This window comes from Microcaecilia unicolor, chromosome 4 (assembly GCF_901765095.1).
Source record: "Microcaecilia unicolor chromosome 4, aMicUni1.1, whole genome shotgun sequence".
In the NCBI taxonomy this organism is placed as follows: Eukaryota; Metazoa; Chordata; class Amphibia; order Gymnophiona; family Siphonopidae; genus Microcaecilia; species Microcaecilia unicolor.
In genome coordinates this window covers 91,492,298-91,511,465 of record NC_044034.1, presented here as the reverse complement: position 1 = coordinate 91,511,465, position 19,168 = coordinate 91,492,298, and the positions used below count along the sequence as shown (strand labels likewise).

Below are 19,168 nucleotides of genomic sequence, written 5' to 3'. Positions count from 1 at the left end.
AGCCATTAGCATGTAAAATCAGGCAATCAAAGGAATTGCAGGGCATTACAGTGGGAGCACAATATAAAATAAACCTATTCGCTGATGATATGAGATCTTTCTGGAACAAGCGACTAAGGGGACCCCTGTGTTAGTGCAGCTGATACAAAATTTTGGTAGTTTCTCGGGGCTCCGAATTAATTTTGACAAATCTGAAGCCATGGCATTGTCAGCTAATTGTAGGTGCAGGCAGCAGCCTGATTTTCCTTTTGCATGGGCACGGGGGGCCCTGAAATACTTGGGGATTCACTTGCATTTAGATGCCCATATGATGTATACTAAAAATGTACTTGAGAAGCTGGATAATATCAAGGCTTTGTGCGCTAGGTGGCGGGACTTACCCATATCGTTCTTAGGACGAGTGGCATTGACAAAAATGGTACTTTTGCCAAAAATCTTATACTCGCTACAAATGATGCCGTTGTGGGTTTTGCAGAAGGATGAAGCGACATATAGAAGTGTTATAACTTCCTTTATATGGGGAGCCCGTAGAGCAAGAATAGGTTACAATAAGCTGACGCGAGATCGTAACAAAGGGGGAGTGGGTCTGCCAGACTTGCGCCTGTACAATGTAGCAGCACTTATGAGATGGGTACATGAGATTCACACGGGACAAGCCAAATTTGCACCTGTAGGGACCTGGGATAGCGGACGGGAGGGGATCTCGATCTTTAACACTTTTCATTGCAGGGGTAGAAAAGCTACAATTTCTGCATTAGCCCGGCCATTAAAAAAGGCTTGGGATTGGTGGAGGAATAGAATAGGAGGGGCACAGGGCACATCCCCTTTTGTGGAAATTTTGCGTAATCCTGAGTTTACAGCGAGTCAGCCAGGGTCTCCTTTTGAGGGTTGGTTCAGGGGGGGCTGCAGATATATTGGGCAAGTGGTTGAATTGGGGAACGGTGGATGCCCCACCTTTTCTGAATGTCAAAAAGCATGGAATCTCCCCCCAAAATATTTTTATTCATACTTGCAACTGCGACACTATTTGGACACCCAGAGGAGAAAAAGTGGCGCTTATGCCTCTTTTACAGCTTTAGATCAATGGTTTATGCAAACACTTAGTGCACAAAACTCGCTGTCCCTTTGGTACAAAGAGGGGAGAAAGCGCAGGCCTTCCCGATATTTTGATACGCAGCAGGAGGAATGGAGTACACGTTTGGGGAGGGCAGTATCCGAACAAGAATTGTCTAGATGCTATGAACAGGCCTTCCGGGTCACACCAAACGTGGGTTTACATGAGATTCAGTATAGAATATTGCATAATGCGTATATCACTAGATGCAAAGGGAAGGCAATGGGTTTGTGGGATACAGATGTGTGTAACAAATGTAATATAAGCAAGGGGTCCTTAGTGCATCATTTCCTGGAGTGTGTCAAACTTGAAGGGTACTGGCCTAGAGTGGTGGCATTGTTGGAAAAGGTGCTGCAAAGCTCTTATGAGTGGACATATGGAATTATGCTGATGGGATCGGATGTGGAACTGCAGGAGCAAGGGTTGAATAGTAGCAAGTGTCATTTTATATTACTGGCGCTATTGTTGGCTAGGAAGGTCATTTTGCAGCAATGGATAAGCCATTTATCGCCGCCCATTGAACAATGGTATAGACATCTCCAGCAGATGGCTGACTGGGAGATCCAAAGAACAGCTAACCTGGGAAATAGGGCAACTAAGGAGTATAATGGTATATGGAAGCGCTGCTTGGAATGTATTCCAACTCGTCCTATAATTAGTGCCCTTGTTGGAATTTCTGCGATGGGTGCTAAAAGGTCTTTTTGAATGAGCAATTCTGGACGGGAGGGGGGAGGGAGGTATAAAGGAAACGGGTATAGTGGAATGGCTGGGAATGGGGGGGGGGGGGGGGAATAAAACTGAAAAATTACAAGCACGAGCCCAGAACATAACAATGTACTTTGTTGGGATAATTGGGGATGGCTCGGCATAATACTTATGGAGTGAATAATATGTGTACTATATCCTATAGTTACTTTCCTGTTAGTATTACTGTTTACAATTGTTATATGTTTGTATTGGAAAGCTCTGCTTGTTCTCAATAAAAAAAAGATTAAAAAAAAAAAAACAGTGGTTAGCCTATCTGGGTTAAAAAAAAAATTTGACAAGTTCCTGAAAGTCCATAGTTTGCTATTCAGACAGACATGGGGATGCCAATGCTTGTCCTGGGATTGGTAGCATGGAATGTTGCTACTATTTGGGTTTCTGTCAAGTACTTCGGACATGGACTGGCCACTGGAAACAGGACACTGGGCTAGATGGACCATTGGTCTGACTCAGTATGGTTATTTTTATGTTCTTATGTCTGCCTGCACATTGGCGGTGCATATAATATTGCATGGTGACAGCGCCTCCAGATGTGTCTGCCCACATCATGATAAGTTTTGCTTTTCACCATGTGGCAGCTCCTGGTCCCTCTTCATTTGTTTGTATATGCTACAGCTGTTACCACTGTATGGTGGACCACACTGCTTTACCTTCAAGGCAGTTTTGGAATCTCAGGAGAGTCAATCTGTCAGCCCTGATTTCCATATATTTAAACTGCCTGGTGGCTCAGGCATCCTGAGTTCTTTTTCTAAAACCTTTATCTTAGGTCGTATCCTCTGGAAGGTGGTTCCCTGGGCCCTCCAAAGTCCTTGACAAGTTTATTCAGACTGACCCCAAACTGCCCTTTAAAGGGCAGTTCACTGAGGTGAGTTTGACACCTCATCCGCTGACCAGCATGTTAGCCAAAGATGCCTTTGTCCCATGACTACTAAGACCATGAATCTAGCCATTTGATTAAAATAAGCATCTGCAAGAAACACGGCAGCCGATGCCAACATAGTTCCTTTCGAGAATTATTTAGTTTGAGTTTGCTGAAGTCAACACAGCTCCCACAAACAGCCAAGTCAAGGGCAAACTGCTTCCTCAAGGACCTGCTTTAAAAGGGTCTCCAGTATTCCGAGGGATGCACACCCCCCCCCCCCCCCCAAATGGTTGCACACTTGGTAAATGCTGAAGCCAAGATTTCCACTCTGCAGATGATAAATAACCTCTCCAGCTCTGCTCTAGAGAAAATAGATCTTATCAAGAGTCCTTGCTCCTCACACATCCAGTGGCTCCCGGACCATTTACTCTGAATGATCCAGGCAGGGTGTCACCAGTTGTATTGCCTTTGGGGGGTGGACTCACCAGGGCTCCAAATGCTACCTTATCCCATTGCTTTCCTTCTGTTTTCTTAGTTTTTTATTTAAAAAATATATATATCTTTTATGTAATAAATTGCAATCACTGTATGTTGGCTCCTGAGTGATGCTCGAATCTGCTGAGTCCATCAGAGTGCCCTGCAGTCTGCCATCGGCTCTCCAATAGCGCACACAATGGTAAGAGGATCTGAATGTATCATGCCTATAATGCAAAGTTCAGAAGTTACAGGAAAGGTCAGTCTTCATGCAGGTGAAGTGTTATTACCTGATATGTCTCCAACATAACACTCAAAGATACAATGTACACAAATTTGAGGCTGCATGGGTCTGTTGGACTCACCTGTAGACTGGATTTTGAATTCAAAATAGCTCTTGTTCTGATGTAGAGGTGCATTTGCTAAGCAAGCCCCTGTACCACATATTCTTCTCCCATTTTTCACAATGACAACATCAGTTCCTGCAGATTAATAGAACAGGTTAGAAATGATGATGCACTATTGTACATAAATAGCATCAATATTTATTGGGATTTATTAACTGCCTTCATGAATAAATATACATAGTAACAGAGTAGATGACAGCAGATAAAGACCTGTACAGTCCATCCAATCTGACCGAAAAGATAAACTCATTACACAAAGGTATGATTTGAAACTTTATATTATATATATATATATATATATATATATATATATATATATATATATATATATATATATATATATATATAAACACCTGATCTTGATTTGTCCTTGCCATTTTTAGGGCATAGACCGTAGAAAGTCTGCCAAGCACTGTCCTTGTTCTAAAACTTCTGAAGTTGTCATCGAAGCCCCTGAAAAGCTTTACTCCAGCTCATCTGAATTTATTCGGCCATAATCAGGGCACACACCATAGAAGTCTGCCCAGTACTGGCTTTGCTTCCTTACTGGTATTGCTACCTAATCTCCGCTAAGTTTCATTGAATCCATTCCTTCTAAACAGGATTCCTTTGTGTTTATCCCATGCATTTTTTAATTCCATTAAGCAAAGGAGGAGAAATTAGGTCCTACTTGCTAATTTGCTTTCCTTTAGTCCCTCCGGAACAGCCCAGCTGAACTGATGAGTTGGACATGCCTTCCAGCAGGTGAAGACTGAGAACAATGTTCCTTGACAGAGCCAATAGGAGCCCAGCTCAGCTCCATCAAGTCTCAGTATATCAGTAACAAAGCAAAAGAAAGAACCATCTGTGCCCCACTGGGTTCCACAGCCACCCAAACACAAAGAGCAAGAGGCATGCTGGCAACTGACCAGCTCAATAGAGTATTTAAATGTAGCTTTGTACATGAACAAATCTGATAACCATAGACTGTGTTTTTTTTCTTTTTTAAGAGAAAAGTACTACTGTTCCCCCAAAGAGAAGTAACAAACAAACTGCTGAACCAACTACAAGCAGCTTAGGGTGGGTGCTGGGCCGGACCAAAGGGACTAAAGGAAAGCAAATTAGCAGGTAGGACCTAATTTATTACTCAGGTTCCCTCCTTTCCACCCCTTACTCTGCTCATTGGTTTCCATGGAAAAGATTTTCCTGTTGGTTCACCTGAGTGGGCAATAAGTTATCTTCATTTGAACCCTACTCAAATCCTCAGTCGAAGGGAAGGAGTCTTCCTCTCCCTCATAGTCCTCCGTGTAGACTAAAATTTTTCTCCATCTCCCAGGGACTCAGAATCAAGATTTGCCATTACTTTCTGATCTTCCCAAGAGACCCGAGGTCTTTCAGTGCTAGGTAACGGTCCCTGGGTATGGTCAGCAGCTAAAGAAGGCTGAGGAGAGGCATTGTGCAGTAAATAAGCTTTATACGTAGCTAAAACAAAGTCTGGAGGGAAACCCCCCTCAGGAAGCCCTCCTTGTACTCCTGCTGAATCAGCCATCAGCTGGGCCTGCTTAGAACCAAGTGCCACAGACTGCTCCGATGCAGCCGGCACATCCAAGATGGCGAAATTCCCACGAAAACTGGTACCGCTACACTGCTTGGCCCCACCACAGAACCCACTGAACTACAGGAAACAGAGCCACTTGCACAAGCTGCAGACGACTTTGCCAGAAGCTCTGATTCCAACTCAGTACAAATTCTACAAACGCGTCCGCCAAAACTCCTCAACGCTGACAAACGGCACACTGCTGAAGCTTGTGCAGTATCACCACCAAGCACCCGGTGCTCAAAACTCTCAGGGAAAGAACCTCAGAAAATGGGCAGGGAGAGAAAGGCAAGTGGTGTTGTGCTGGTCTGTTTTTTTTGTTTTGGAACTGCTGCAGTAGTCTGAATCTAAAACTCTCCTTATAACCCTTCCCTCAAAGGGGTGCAGACCAACCTTCAAATTACTAAGTTTGCCACAGCAAGCACTCAAGGAAGGCTCGGGGTGAGAGTTGGGACCTGGCCACCCTCCAGAGGCAGAAGAAAACCCCCGCTGGTCTCGTTCTCGGCCAGCAAACACCTCCAGCGGTGCACAGAGAAAAAAAATTATAAAATGAGAAGAAAAGGCAAATATTTTATATTTAGGCTAAAATCAAAGAAAAGAGACTGAAGGGTTCACAACGTCTTTCACCCGATGGAGACTGAGAATATCGAGACTTGATGGGGCTGAGCTGGGCTCCTATTGGCTCTCTCAAGGAACACTGTTCTCAGTCTCCACCTGCTGGAAGAAGTGCACAACTGGGCCGGTCTGGAGGGATGCTAAGGAAAGTTATGTTGTCAATACCATTTCTTCTGAAAACAAACAATTACAGAAATGACTGAAGTACCAAACAACTAAATACAAATGGGAACATGAAGAAAAACCAGTTTTACTTATGGGCAGAATTTTCTTCATAAGTCTTCCCTGAAATGCCGTCAACTTCTCTCTCTGAGTCACAGGAAATACCTAACTTTTAAAGATTTAGCTATGTGATACTTTTTAAAAACAGAACAGGTAACGTAAAAGCAGTACCTGTCAACAGGAGGAGAGGTGGGGGGGGGGGGGGGGGAGACATCTTAAGGTTAAAATTAAATTATTCAATTGTCATGGGATTGCATTATATACAATCTGCCTACGTGTGGTTGGCATGGTGATGAATTGTCAACTGCCCTGTTTGTAATGTCAATGTTAAATCATAGAGTGTAACCTGCAGGGAGCAGCAGGTGTGGTTCTAGCCACCTTGTTGGGCAGACTGGATGGACCATGCAGGCTCTATCTGCTATTATTAATTATGTTATGTATTAATTTCCCTGAAATGTGCTCTGCTACTGCAGAAGTATTCTAGTACTCAAGGAATCACAACTGGAGTTCCTGTACTTTTCCACAGAGAACCCAACTTTAAAACTATAACAAAGCAGCTATAAGTAATCAGATATAGAAACAACTAAAAATATTAATGCAGTAAATGAAAAATAAAGCATAAAACCAGTTTATTTATATAAAGTTTCACCAAGGAGTTTGGAACGGTTTACAAAACAAAATAAGATAACCATATTTAAATGAAATAAACATTCAAAATTCACTTCTCAACATTCTTAGAAATAAAGTCTTAAGACTTTCCAAAATCATAACATCACATTCAAAATGCAACACAGAAGGCAAGGCATTCCATTAAGAGGGGTGCAGCTTCAGAAAACAGATGCTTAATGGTGGACTTTTTCTAACGCTGCTTGCAGAAAGGAGCTGGATTCTTACAATTTATTTATTAGCCTTTATAAAGATACGTAGTTTAGGGATTTAGATTGCAGAACTAACCGAGATCCAGACAATAACCGTGGAATATCTATCTATCTATATATATATATATATATCTAAAAGGCACCTCCAATGTTCCATTGAAGCCTCGAGCCGGATCTTGAGGTGCCCGAGATATCCGGTTTGGCCTGTTGCCTGTAGCTCTGCCCTCTGCCCTCGCATCCCTCCGCCTCTCGCGATTACGTCGATGGCGCGTCCTCTCCTGCCATTGGCTGAGCCGCGCGTTAGGCAGATCATCAATGGGCGAACCTCCCCTAGAAGGCGCGGCGAAATACCATCATTGGACGAGCCTTCTGGATGGGCGACGATGTGGAGAGGATTACTTTTACACTCCACAAGAGAAACGCTCTACTGACAGCTCGGGCGATCCAACCCCGCCTCTCGCAATGACGTCGCCGGCGGGGCCAGGAAGGCAGAAGCCACAAGTCGCATGGACAGACGTCGACGGCAGGGCAGGAAAGGCAGAAGGCACACAAAACCACGACCGACGCAGGGGGAGGGGGGAGCACCACGGACACAGGGGGAGGAGCAGGAGTACAAAAACAAACAAAACCGCGACGCGTGCACAGCGATGAGTAGGCCCTGCCCCCCTCCTCGGCGCATCGCCCACCACCTCCCCCCCCCCAAGCACATACCTCCCAAACAATCGCCATGCCGCTCATCAAGAGTGCCCACAGGGAACGCAGCTTGCCAGACAGCATGGAGGAACTGTGAAGGCAGGGAACCTACAGAGACCCGCAGGAAGCGACAGCCCATTGCCACAGAGCCTCACACAAACACTGAAGAATCATTTCTAGACAGAACCCAGGTACCTCTGTCTCACACAGAGGGAAACAGCAGGAAGCTATGTACAACATATAGAGGTATAGAAAGTGTGACAGCCTCCATCACGATAGCTCAGGGACCTCACGGCACAGATGGCAAATAGCCTGGCACAGCCAGCCTCCCGGGAAAACCCCCTCAACTACAGAAACCAGGATCACAAACGCACTTGCACACACTCATTCTCACCCACACACTCTCTCTGTCACACCCAAACTCGCACCCACACTCATTCTCTCACACATACACTCTCTCAAACATACACACTCCCAGGAAAGCCTTGCTGGCGCCCGTTTCATTTCTGACAGAAACGGGCCTTTTTTTACTAGTTTTAAAATAACTTCAAATTCAACACGCGACAAGACTGGCAGCTAGTGCAAATCTTTCAGCAAAGGTGAGACACTGTTGTATTTAAATTTTCCTAAGATGACCTTAGCAGCACAGTTCTGAAACAGCTGGAGCTTAGACAACAACCACATTGAAAGACCCAAATAAAGGATATTACAATAGTTAAATATGTGACAATGTAAAAGCATGCATATATTTTTGGAGATCATCTAACAAGAAGTAAAGTCTAATGTGATGGATCATTTATAGCTTATTGGTGTGGAGGAGTAGCCTAGTGGTTAGTGCAGCGGACTTTGATCCTGGGGAACTGGGTTCGATTCCCTCTGCAGCTCCCTGTGTCTGTGGGCACGTCACTTAACCCTCCATTGCCCCAGGTACAAAATAAGTACCTGTATACATGTAAACCGCTTTGAATGTAGTTGCAAAATACCACAGAAAGGCAGTATATCAAGTCCCATTTCCCTTTCCCATTAAAGGTGGTTTTGACTATATAATTAATATAGTTTTTGTATAATTAATATATTTTTTGGAAAGATAAAGTAGAATCTAACATACCTAGGCTCTGTATATAAGAATGCCACAATATTTCCTCACCTGCTATTGTTGGCCTAAGGAAATATTTGGAAACCAACCATAAATACTTCGACAATCTAGTGTGCCCAGCTGAGAGATGGCCATTTAAAGCAGGATGATACTGGGGTTCCATGTAGGAATTTATATGCCATCTCTCCACTCTCACTTGTGTTTTATCTAGTCACAACCTTTTCATAGCATTACCCTCTACATCTGTACCAGAAATGTCCAATATCTGTTATATTACCACCTGTGCCAATAGGCCTGGCCTTGCCCATCTCCAACTTTTCTTACCAAACCAATATTTATGCCAATACTCGAGCCTCATTCTGGCTTTTACTAGCAAATCTAATATAATAAAACGCACCGTGAATATTCTGAGGACAAAGATTCTGAAGTCACAGCACACGATAAAGGTTTCATGGTTTCATGGTGGTGAAGCCATCCGACATAACACGGACCTATCAGAAGGGACCTATCAGAAGGGGCTTGCCCACTAACAAAGCAGAACTGTTACCAGGCAACGGAATGCGACATAGAACTCACCTATCAGAAGAAAAAAACAGAAGAAGGGAGGAGCATTCAGCTGTAGAATGCCTTATTGTCTGAGCAGCACAGAGAGCAGACGAACGCCGCTGGAAACAGAGAATATCCCAGCACTGGGTATGTACACAAATATTGTTGTTGGACCTGGGGAAACAGGAGTACAGCATGCCCCTCGCCATCTGAAACGTGCCTCCTTGCTCCTGTCTCCAGTGCCACCATCTTGGAAAATGGCAGTGCCTTGCCCTGTGCGGTGCAGCCCCAAGATCTAGGTGTCACAGCGGACGATATATTGAAATCCCTTGCTTAGCATAGTGGTGGCAGTGAAAAACAATGATAGGAACTACTAAGAAAGAAATGAAGAACACAACAGAAAATATAATAGAGTGGAGTAGCAGCCTAGTGGTTAGAGCAGTAGCTTTGACATAGCGGAGAGATTAAATTCTTTGCTTTGGTCTTCACCAAGGAAGATTTGGGAGAGATACCAGTGCCAGAAATGGTATTCAAAGCTAAAGAGTCAGAGAAACTAAATGAAATCTCTATAAACCTGGAAGATGTAATGGCACAATTTGACAAAGAGTAGCAAATTGTCTAGACCAGATGGTATTCATCCCAGAGTACTGATAGAATTGAAAAATGAGGTTGCAGAACTATTGTTAGAAATATCTAATTTATCATGTGAGAAATTCCTAAAAACATCCACACTGGTCCATCAATACTCACCAAAAACTATTACAAAACTAATCAAATTTATTTTAACTCACAACTATTTCCGCTTTAACAATGATATCTATCTACAAATAATGGGCATTGCAATGGGCACCAGGACAGCACCTCAATATGCCAACCTCTTTATGGCAGAGCTGGAAGAGACATTTCTGAATACATACCAGACCCAACTCCTAAAATACTACTGGTACATTGATGACATTTTTATGATTTGGACTGAGAGGGAAGAAACTCTCAAACAATTTTACAATTCCTTCAATACATACCATCCTACAATCAGATTCAAAATTGACTACTCCCCAGAAAAAGTCAACTTTTTGGACACCGCAAGCAGGAAGAAGCTTGTCTATGCTGGAGCAGGCATGGGGAATTTCCCCTGTCCCTCTCTCTTGTTGGCCCTGGGGGGATATGACAGAAGTCTACAAAATACTGACTGGTGTAGAAAGGGTAAATATATCAATTTTTTTACTCTTTCAAAAAGTAAAAAACTAGAGTACACTTAAGGAAGTTAAATGGTACTACTTTTAACATGAGCAGGAGGAAATATTTTTTCACTTAACAAATAGTTAAGCTCTGGAACTCATTGCCAAGCGAAGTGGTATCAGTGGTTTGCGTATGTGGGTTTAAAAAAGATTTGGAGGAAAAGTCCATAGTCTGCTATTGAAATAGACGTGGGAGAAGAGGCCACTGCTTGTCCCTGGGATCAGTAGCATGAATCTTACTACTATTTGGGATTCTGTCAGGTACTTGTGACCTGAACTGGCCACTGTTGGAAGAAGGATACCAGGCTAGATGAACCACTGGTCTGACTAATAATGGTTAAGAATATAAGAATAGCCTTACTGAAAGTGTACTTTGGGAAATCCACTGCTTTCCCCCAGGAATAACCAGCATAGAATCTATTTTTAGGATCCTGCTGGGTGCTTGTAATTTAATTAGCCACTGTTGGAAACAGAAATCTGGGCCCGAGGAATCTTTGGTCTCAGCCAGTATCACAATTATTATGTTCTTACTAGCATCTTAAAAAAACGTTTTTGTGAATGTCATCTAGTTCTCCATACTCAACATTATTCATCAGGTTTTGCTCTGCCTCATCAGAAACCCCCACATATAAAACTTGTGAGTACAGAATGAACCAGGAAAAGGATCCCTCTTTTGTTGACTCCTGCCTTCTGATGTAATTTAATGTTTTGCGAAAAAGGAAGTTACAGCAGAAGATGGGAGTCGGAGGGTAGGCTCCGGAGCAGGCCTGTGGGGGATCCACGGCGAAAAGCATGCTGGACCCACATAGGGGGTGGGTGTCAATGCTGGAGGAGGGAGGAAGGGCTGGAACTGAGGGGGCAGTGCTAGAGGGAGGGAGAGTGCTGGAACGGGGGGGGGGGGGAGTGCTGGAGGGAGGGTTGGCTTGAGCTGAGGGGGCAGGGCAGGAAGGGCTGGAGCTGAAGGGGACAGAGGCAGCACTGGAGTGAGGAAGCTTGGGAAGGAGCACTGGCAGGCGGGTGAAAAAGAGGCAGCACTGGAGCTGAATGGGACAAAAGCAGCACTGGAAGGAAGGGAGGCTAGATGCTGCATACGGATGGTATATGGGTACAGAGGGGGCAATGCCAGACATGTGAGGGACGATGCTAGATATGGGTGAGAATAGGAACATTGAAAGGAGATGGACTTGGGGGACAAAAGGACACAGAGGAGTGATGGCTGGACACAGAGGGAGGGGATAGGGCCAGAGTGCTGATGAATGCAGGGAGATGGTCACAGGGGCGATGCTGGACAGGAAAGTATTGCGGACACAGCGAAGGGAGATGCTGAACAATGGGAATGATAGGTACACAGATATGGAAAATGGATAGTGAGCAAGAAGAAATGTCAAATAGGCAGGAGACCCTGGTGAGTGACTTGAGAAGGGAGGAAGAAACAGAAACCTAAGCCTGGGACCAACACGATTTGAAAAATAAAATGACCAAACAACAAAAAGTAGAAAGAAACATTTTTATTTTCTATTTTGTAATTAGAATATGTCAGATTTGATATGTGTATCCTACCAGATCTGGTGTTAGATGTGGCTAGGGCCCAGGCAGAAATTTCAGAGGGGATCCCAAAGTCAGGCCATCCCGCTTTCAGCAGGCTTAGGGCTCTCTCTAGCCAGGAGGCAGCTGTCCTAGTTGCACTCCCTTAAAACCATCCCTTGCATGTGTGATCTTTACATTTTGCACAGTACAGTATGAAAAGCATCTCTATTTCTTTGGTGTGGCTTCTTGGGGGTTTGGCTTAATCAGGGCCGCCGAGAGACTGGGCCAGGCCCGGGACAAGGCCGCCCCACCCGCCACCAGGCCCTCTACACTGACCTTAAGCGCCTCACCTTAGAAAGCGCAGCAAGCAGCGGCAGACCACTCCTTCCTTCTGTGTCCCGCCCTCGCGGAAGTTACGTCAGGCGAGGGCGGGACACGGAAGGAAGGAGTGGTCTGCTGCTGCTTGCTGCACCTTTGAAGGTGAGGCACTTAAATTCAATACCAGGGCGGGCCGGCCTGTGGCGGCGCCCCCCCCCCCCCCCCCCCCCCCCCCCCCGGGAGGCCCGGGGAATTTTGTCCCCCCTGCCCCCCCCCCCCCTCTCGGCGGCCCTGGGTTTAATATGTGCTTCATTTTTGGTCTACTATTATGTATTTGGCATTTGGGTTCTCATTGTGTGACCGAGGTATTCCGTTAGCATGAATCTTCTATGTAGCATTCTGTAGTAGTTTGGCTTGTTCAGTTTTAAAGTCATAACTGTTCGAGGCTCCTGTGGATTGGATCCGACAGAGCTCACGGCCCGCCCACGGGGACAAACTTTGTCCCTGTGTCATTCCCAACCTGGGAGTACAACATAAAAAATATCCTGGTTATAATACGACTGCAAAACTTATAAGCTGGATTCCTTTCCCAGGAGTTGTAACGTATATTGAACTAACCAAAACATGCTGTAAAGATGTGTATTTGCCTTAAAGTATATGTTTCTTTTTCGGATATCCCTACGAATTGTTTATAGGATCATCTCGGAAAAAGAGTCTTCTTCAATAAAAACCAAAAAGAATCGGGTTTCCACCAAGATAAACATTAGCTACTGAAATACGGCGCATCTTTTCCATATAAATTAAAGAAAATAGAAAAAAAAATCAAAACGTCTCCAGAATAAGGAGTGACAAGCAAGTAAGGATAGCGAAAAGCCAGAGGGTGATAGGAACGCAGCCGCACTCACCCATACGCTGAGTGTCTAGCTGCACTGCAGGCATCTCCTTCAATGGAATGTGCCCCGCACCTCCATCCCCACAACACCGCAGACAGCAGAACACCGACGCCATGCTCGCCAACCACCTCCCACGCCCCCTCTTTTCTTTCTTCCTTCCTTCTTGCTTCCCGAATCCCTCTCCCTCGATCGATCTCTCCGGACCGGAAGTACCGCCCTGCCACAGGAGCAGGGAGACGCTAGAGCGGCCAGTGCCAGCCACAGTGCCTTCTACAGGCCTGGAGGCAAGGGGAGGGGGAGGGTTATGATGACCTCGTGGAAGAGCTCAGACGGCGGGCTCAAAGACCTCTAGAGTGACGAGGGAGCAATGATCAGTGAGCCCCGGCTTTGTCCGCTCCACAATATAGTTTTGCCTTCTTTAAAGAAAAGCAGCTCTATTGTTACCCATAAGTGTACTTTATTTCATTTATGTGCGACACTAATCATTTCAGTTACAATCATCTCTCCTTGTTTATTTTTTAGTGTATCTTGTTTTCAAAGGGTAGCATTATGAGAAAGTAAGTGGAGAAAAGTTATTCTATTCTTGGTATATCAACATAGCAGAGTACCTCATCTGATAGGGTGACCAACCAACTCAAAGGGAGCACAAAGGACAACATGGAGAGTACTGAATTTCTATATAATTGTAACATAATTATTTATTATTTATTTATTTATTGCGCTTGTATCCCACATTTTCCCACCTGTTTGCAGGCTCATTGTGGCTTACCAAAGACCTGTTGTGGCATCACCATTTCAGGGTACAAGAGATACAATTGATGTTACAAAGATGTCAAGGCTAACAAGTCGATCTTATAACTTATCATTCAAGTCCAGATCATTCCTGTAAAGCATATTAAATCATCAGCTCATGCGCCTTTTTTTAAACATAAATATTCCTGCTTAATACACTAGTTGGAAAAGAGGAAAGGGATTTTTTTAAATATATTGAGTGATTGATGTGCTGGAAAGGGGTAAACGTGCAAATTAGTGTTTGCCTTAACCAGGTGTCTCTGCCTCGAATATTGCATTTGATACACGTGGAGGGGCATTTTTGAAAGAAACGTCTACGTTGGAATTTGGACGTCTTTGTAAAACGTCCAACTTTAGAGGCGGGGAAAGGTCATTTTCGAAAAAAAAAGGATGTCTGTCTTTCATTTTGAAAATACCAAGGACATCCTTGGATTTGAACGTCCTTAGATTTGGATGTCTTTGATTTTCGGCAATTTTCGAAACTAAAGATGTCCAAGTCTAAAACGTCCAAATGCAAGCCATTTGGACATGGGAGGAGCCAGCATTTCTAGTACACTGGTCCCCCTGATATGCCAGGACAGCAATCGGGCACCCTAGGGGGCAATGCAGTGGAATTCATAAAATGCTCCCAGGTACATAGCTCCCTTACCTTGTGTGCTGAGCCCCACAAAACCCACTACTCCCAACTGTACACCACTACCATAGCACTTACGGGTGAAGGGGGGACCTATATGTGGGTACAGAGGGTTTCTGGTGGGTTTTGGAGGGCTCGCTGTTTCCTCCACAAATGTAACAGGTAGGGGGGGTATGGGCCTGGGTCCATCTGTTTGAAGTGCACTGCACCCATTAAAACTGCTCCAGGGACCTGCATGTGCTGTCACGGACCCGAGTATGACATCTGAGGCTGGCATAGAAGATGGCACAAAATATTTTTAATGATGTTTTTTTGAGGGTGGGAATGGGTTAGTGACCATTGGGTGGGTAAAGGGAGGTCATCCCCAATTCCCTCCAGTGGTCATCTGGTCATTTTGGGTACCTTTTTGTGCCTTATTCGTAATAAAAACAGGTCCGGGTGAAAACATCCAAGTTTTAGTCTTGGACGTCTCTGCTTTTTTGCATTATGGCTCAAAAACATTCAAGTCTTAGGAGCGCCCAAGTCCCACCTTCACCATGCCTCCGATACGCCCCCTTGAGATTTGGACGTCCTTGCGACGGACTTTTGCTAGAGACGTCCAAAATCAGGTTTCGATTATACCAATTTGGACGTCTCTGAGAGATGGACGTACAAGTACCGATTTATGTGGAAAGATGGACGTCCATCTCTTTCGAAAATGAGCCTGATAGTAAGACTTCTAGAGTAGTCATACATGGATGGCGGGGGAGGAGGAGTTAAGATGGTGATACGTACTCCACACACTTGAGAGCTTCTCTGTTCAGCTGAAAACTCTTTTTCCTGCTAACTAATACGCCTCATACCAAAAGAAAAGGCTTGGTTAAGACTGGAGCCTCGACGATCAGAACCTTGTCACCGTCACAGCTGAGCATTGAGAGGTTCGCGGTGAAGATGCCTGGACAAAAATCCGGGAGCAACACCGCTGACTTAGGAAGAGGAGAACCCTTCGTCCAGGGGCTAGATGTCATGCTTTCACCCCCGGAAATCAATCCACCACCTCCACTCCCAGCTTCCCTGTTGCAGTTGAGGTCTTCAAACTCGGAAGACGGTGAAGAAAGGCCTCAGGTAAGAGGCACTGTAGAGGGAAATGCTAGCAGAGGCCTGGGACTTTTGGACTCCCAGGCTTTATTTAGATCCTTGAAGGCAAAAGTAGAGACTAATAGACGATTCACCACTGGAGACGTGAGTCCAACAGTCTTTATTATATCAGAGATAACGACCCGACACAGGCCGTGTTTCGACGCTAAAAAGCGTCTGCATCAGGGGTCAATAAATACACCAAGTAATGAATGCAAAACGAAGAGTCCTACTTGTATATGTGTTGTCAACTCACTGATCACGTAGCACCAAACAGAATATGCTGGATACAATTTATCAGATAGTTTGTATCCAGCATATTCTGTTTGGTGCTACGTGATCAGTGAGTTGACAACACATATACAAGTAGGACTCTTCGTTTTGCATTCATTACTTGGTGTATTTATTGACCCCTGATGCAGACGCTTTTTAGCGTCGAAACACGGCCTGTGTCGGGTCGTTATCTCTGATATAATAAAGACTGTTGGACTCACGTCTCCAGTGGTGAATCGTCTATTAGTCTCTACTTTTGCCTTCTGTGATTCGTCATCGTAGAGAACTTTTCCTGTTCTATATTTTGGTTTTTATTTAGATCCTTGCCATCTAAGGAGCCGGTAACTTTGGAGAGCATTTGGCAAGCTCTCCAAAGACTTGACATTAAACTAACTAATTCTATGCAAGAAATATCTACCCTAGTAACTACAGTTGATTCATTATCAAAATCAAATATATTAAATAAAGACTGATGTAAGAAAGCTACAAGGTTTTTCTCTTGCGGCGATAAAAGATAAAAACATAATCCATAGAAAAATTGAGCAAATGGAACATTACAATCGAAGTCTGAACTTACGTCTATTAAATTTTCCTAAAAGTTTTGGTTACGCTCCTCTTGATGTCTTTAAAAAATATTTGGTGGAAATTTTGAATTATTCTTCTGATCATATTCCCCCAATAAACTGAATATATTATATTCCAACTAAAAAGAATCAAGAAGGAGAAATTTTGGATTCAACCCAACAATTATCTTCACAAAAAGAGTTAAAAGAAAATATGCTTAACTTAATGGAGATTTTAGAATCTTCAATAACTGAGGATACTGAAAGGCAGACTTTGGTTGTTTCATTTATATTTGAACAAGATATGGAAGCAGTGAAACATATGTTTTTTAAGAAGTCACAATCCTTGTTTTATGGGAAAAAGATATGGATTTATCCTGACGTTACTAGACAGACACAGGAAAGAAGAAAATATTTTTTGGCTTTCAGAAAAGACATTTTGGACCTAGGAGCTTCCTTTTACTTGAACTATCCATGTAAATATGTGATAAAATTCCAAGGTCTAAAATATGTTTTTTTTCAATCTGAACAATTGATAGCTTTCATAAATCAAAAGAAAATATTAAAGTAATTAAAGTTTAATGTCAAATGAAGAGAGATTGTGTTATAGTAGTAACAGGTGATTGTGCTATGCTAAATTGTTCTAATTTTTATTTTCTTATTTTTCAATTTCTCTCCTGAAAATGTACCTCCTCCCCAAAATGCTCTTTTGTGGTCTAAAGAAGGTAAAAATGTTTAAATCAAAATAATACTTCATATTGGTGTTACTCCTGTATTACCTTATTCAAATTTTGTACTTGGTAAAAATGTAAACTAATAAACATAAAATTAAAAAAATAGAGTAGTCATACATGAAGATACTGACAATTGTTTCTATAAATTCAAGTCTTGAGGCAAATGAAACAAACTTGCCCAAGGTCACAAGGATTGTCAGCATCAGAAGCAGGATCTGAATCCTGGCTTCTCTGGTTCTTATCTCATGGCTTCAAATAGTAGTCATGGTTTGGAATTAGCATGGGGAAAGGTAGCACACCCCTTTAAATGTTGCAGGTGCTAATGCTGAATTGTTCCCTTTGCCCCCCAAAATAAACAGGAAAAGTACACCTATGTTAAACTGCTTCTTTCCCTTTTCATCTCATTCCTACTATGCAGCAGCCGCTGTTACTCCAGTACTAAGACTTCCCTCTGCATGCGATTTTGTCATGCAGCACTGCACAGCTGTCCCATAGAGACCCTCCCCCCCCCCCCCACACACACACAGTTCTGACAATTCACCTCATTCCTGTCATGCAGCACCCTCTGCTGTTCCAGGACTGAGATCTCCCTCCCTTTACACACTCCACCTCACTCCTGCCATGCAATAGCCCTTGCTATTCCAGTACCAAAATCCTCACACAAAAAACCCTGCCATTGTATTTAATTCCTGCCATTGAACATCAGGGCCGTGCCTAGGGTCTCTGGCGCCCCCCCTGCAGAATATCAGTTGGCGCCCCCCTTCAACCAACCAACCAACCAACAGAACCAAAAGGAAGAAGGGACTTAGACGACAAATTCTGCAGCTCCTTGTGACTCTGGGCAAGTCCCCGCTCCCCGGGTCGTCAATCATCTCCCATCTGCCCTCAGCTGCCCGATAGCCCTCGTTTCCTTCCTGCCCTCGCCCTACCTTAAAATATTGTAATTTTCATCGAGCGGGCAGCGCCGGCATTGCAAACAGCAGCAGGCTCCAGCCTTCCCTCGCATGGTTCTCTGCCCTCGCAGAAACAGGAAATACGTCAGAAGAGGGCGGAGCCATGCGAGGGAAGGCTAGAGCCTGCTGCTGTTTGCAATACCGGCGCCGCCCGCTCGAGGAAAAATACAGTATTTAAAGGTAGGGCGAGGGCAGGAAGGAAACGAGGCCTATCGGGCAGCTGAGGGCGGGCGGGAGATGATTGGCGACCTGGCTGGGGAACGAGGAAGCCTGCAGCTTGCGGGGTGGGGGCAGGCAGTGTCCTTGAAGGCAGGCGCCCCCCTGCGGTGCTTACCCCGCTTACTGTGTTGGCACGGCCCTGTTGAACATCCCCTGTTATTTGAGTAGACACTTCCACATACAACTCTGCCAATGTATTTCATTCCTGCCATGCAGCTTCCCTGCTAAAGTTGTGCCCAATTGATCACACAGAATACATACTCAGGGAGAAAACATTGGCTGGTATTTCAAATTTTCCATGTGAAATCCTAACCTGAGCTCCCTTTAGTTATTCTTTCCTAACAAAAAGTTAGGCAGGGATTAATTTCTCAGATTGCAGGTGTCAGGAGATAATAATTACCTGTCAAAATGCAATAGGAATGGTCTCAGAAATTAATATTTCCATGTCATCAGCAGCAGAGGAATCCAGTCTAGTGGGTTATGACCATCTACCAGCAGATGGAGATAGAGAGTACCAAACTGAACTCTTGATATGTAACCCCTTGTTTACTAAGCTGAGCTAGTAGCTGTTGGTGCGGTAATACCAACACAGCCCATTTACCTTTGAATAGACTGTGTTGGCATTGCTGTGCAGCTTAGTAAACAGGGAGGGCAGGATGG

The 19,168-nt window shown here is 44.2% G+C and overlaps 1 protein-coding gene across 1 annotated transcript in view; it reads right to left on the bottom strand.

Annotated features, from left to right (window-relative positions):
- Positions 1-13,426, bottom strand: part of SPRYD7 (SPRY domain containing 7) — a 46,808-nt gene extending 33,382 nt beyond the window's left edge. The window contains exons 1-2 of the mRNA XM_030200458.1: positions 13,237-13,426; positions 3,581-3,697 (exon numbers count right to left, since the gene is read on the bottom strand). Coding sequence (XP_030056318.1) covers positions 3,581-3,697; positions 13,237-13,339 — 220 coding nt within the window. The 5' untranslated portion in view covers positions 13,340-13,426. The remainder of the gene's footprint in view (positions 1-3,580; positions 3,698-13,236) is intronic.
- Between the last annotated feature and the right edge of the window lie 5,742 nt (positions 13,427-19,168).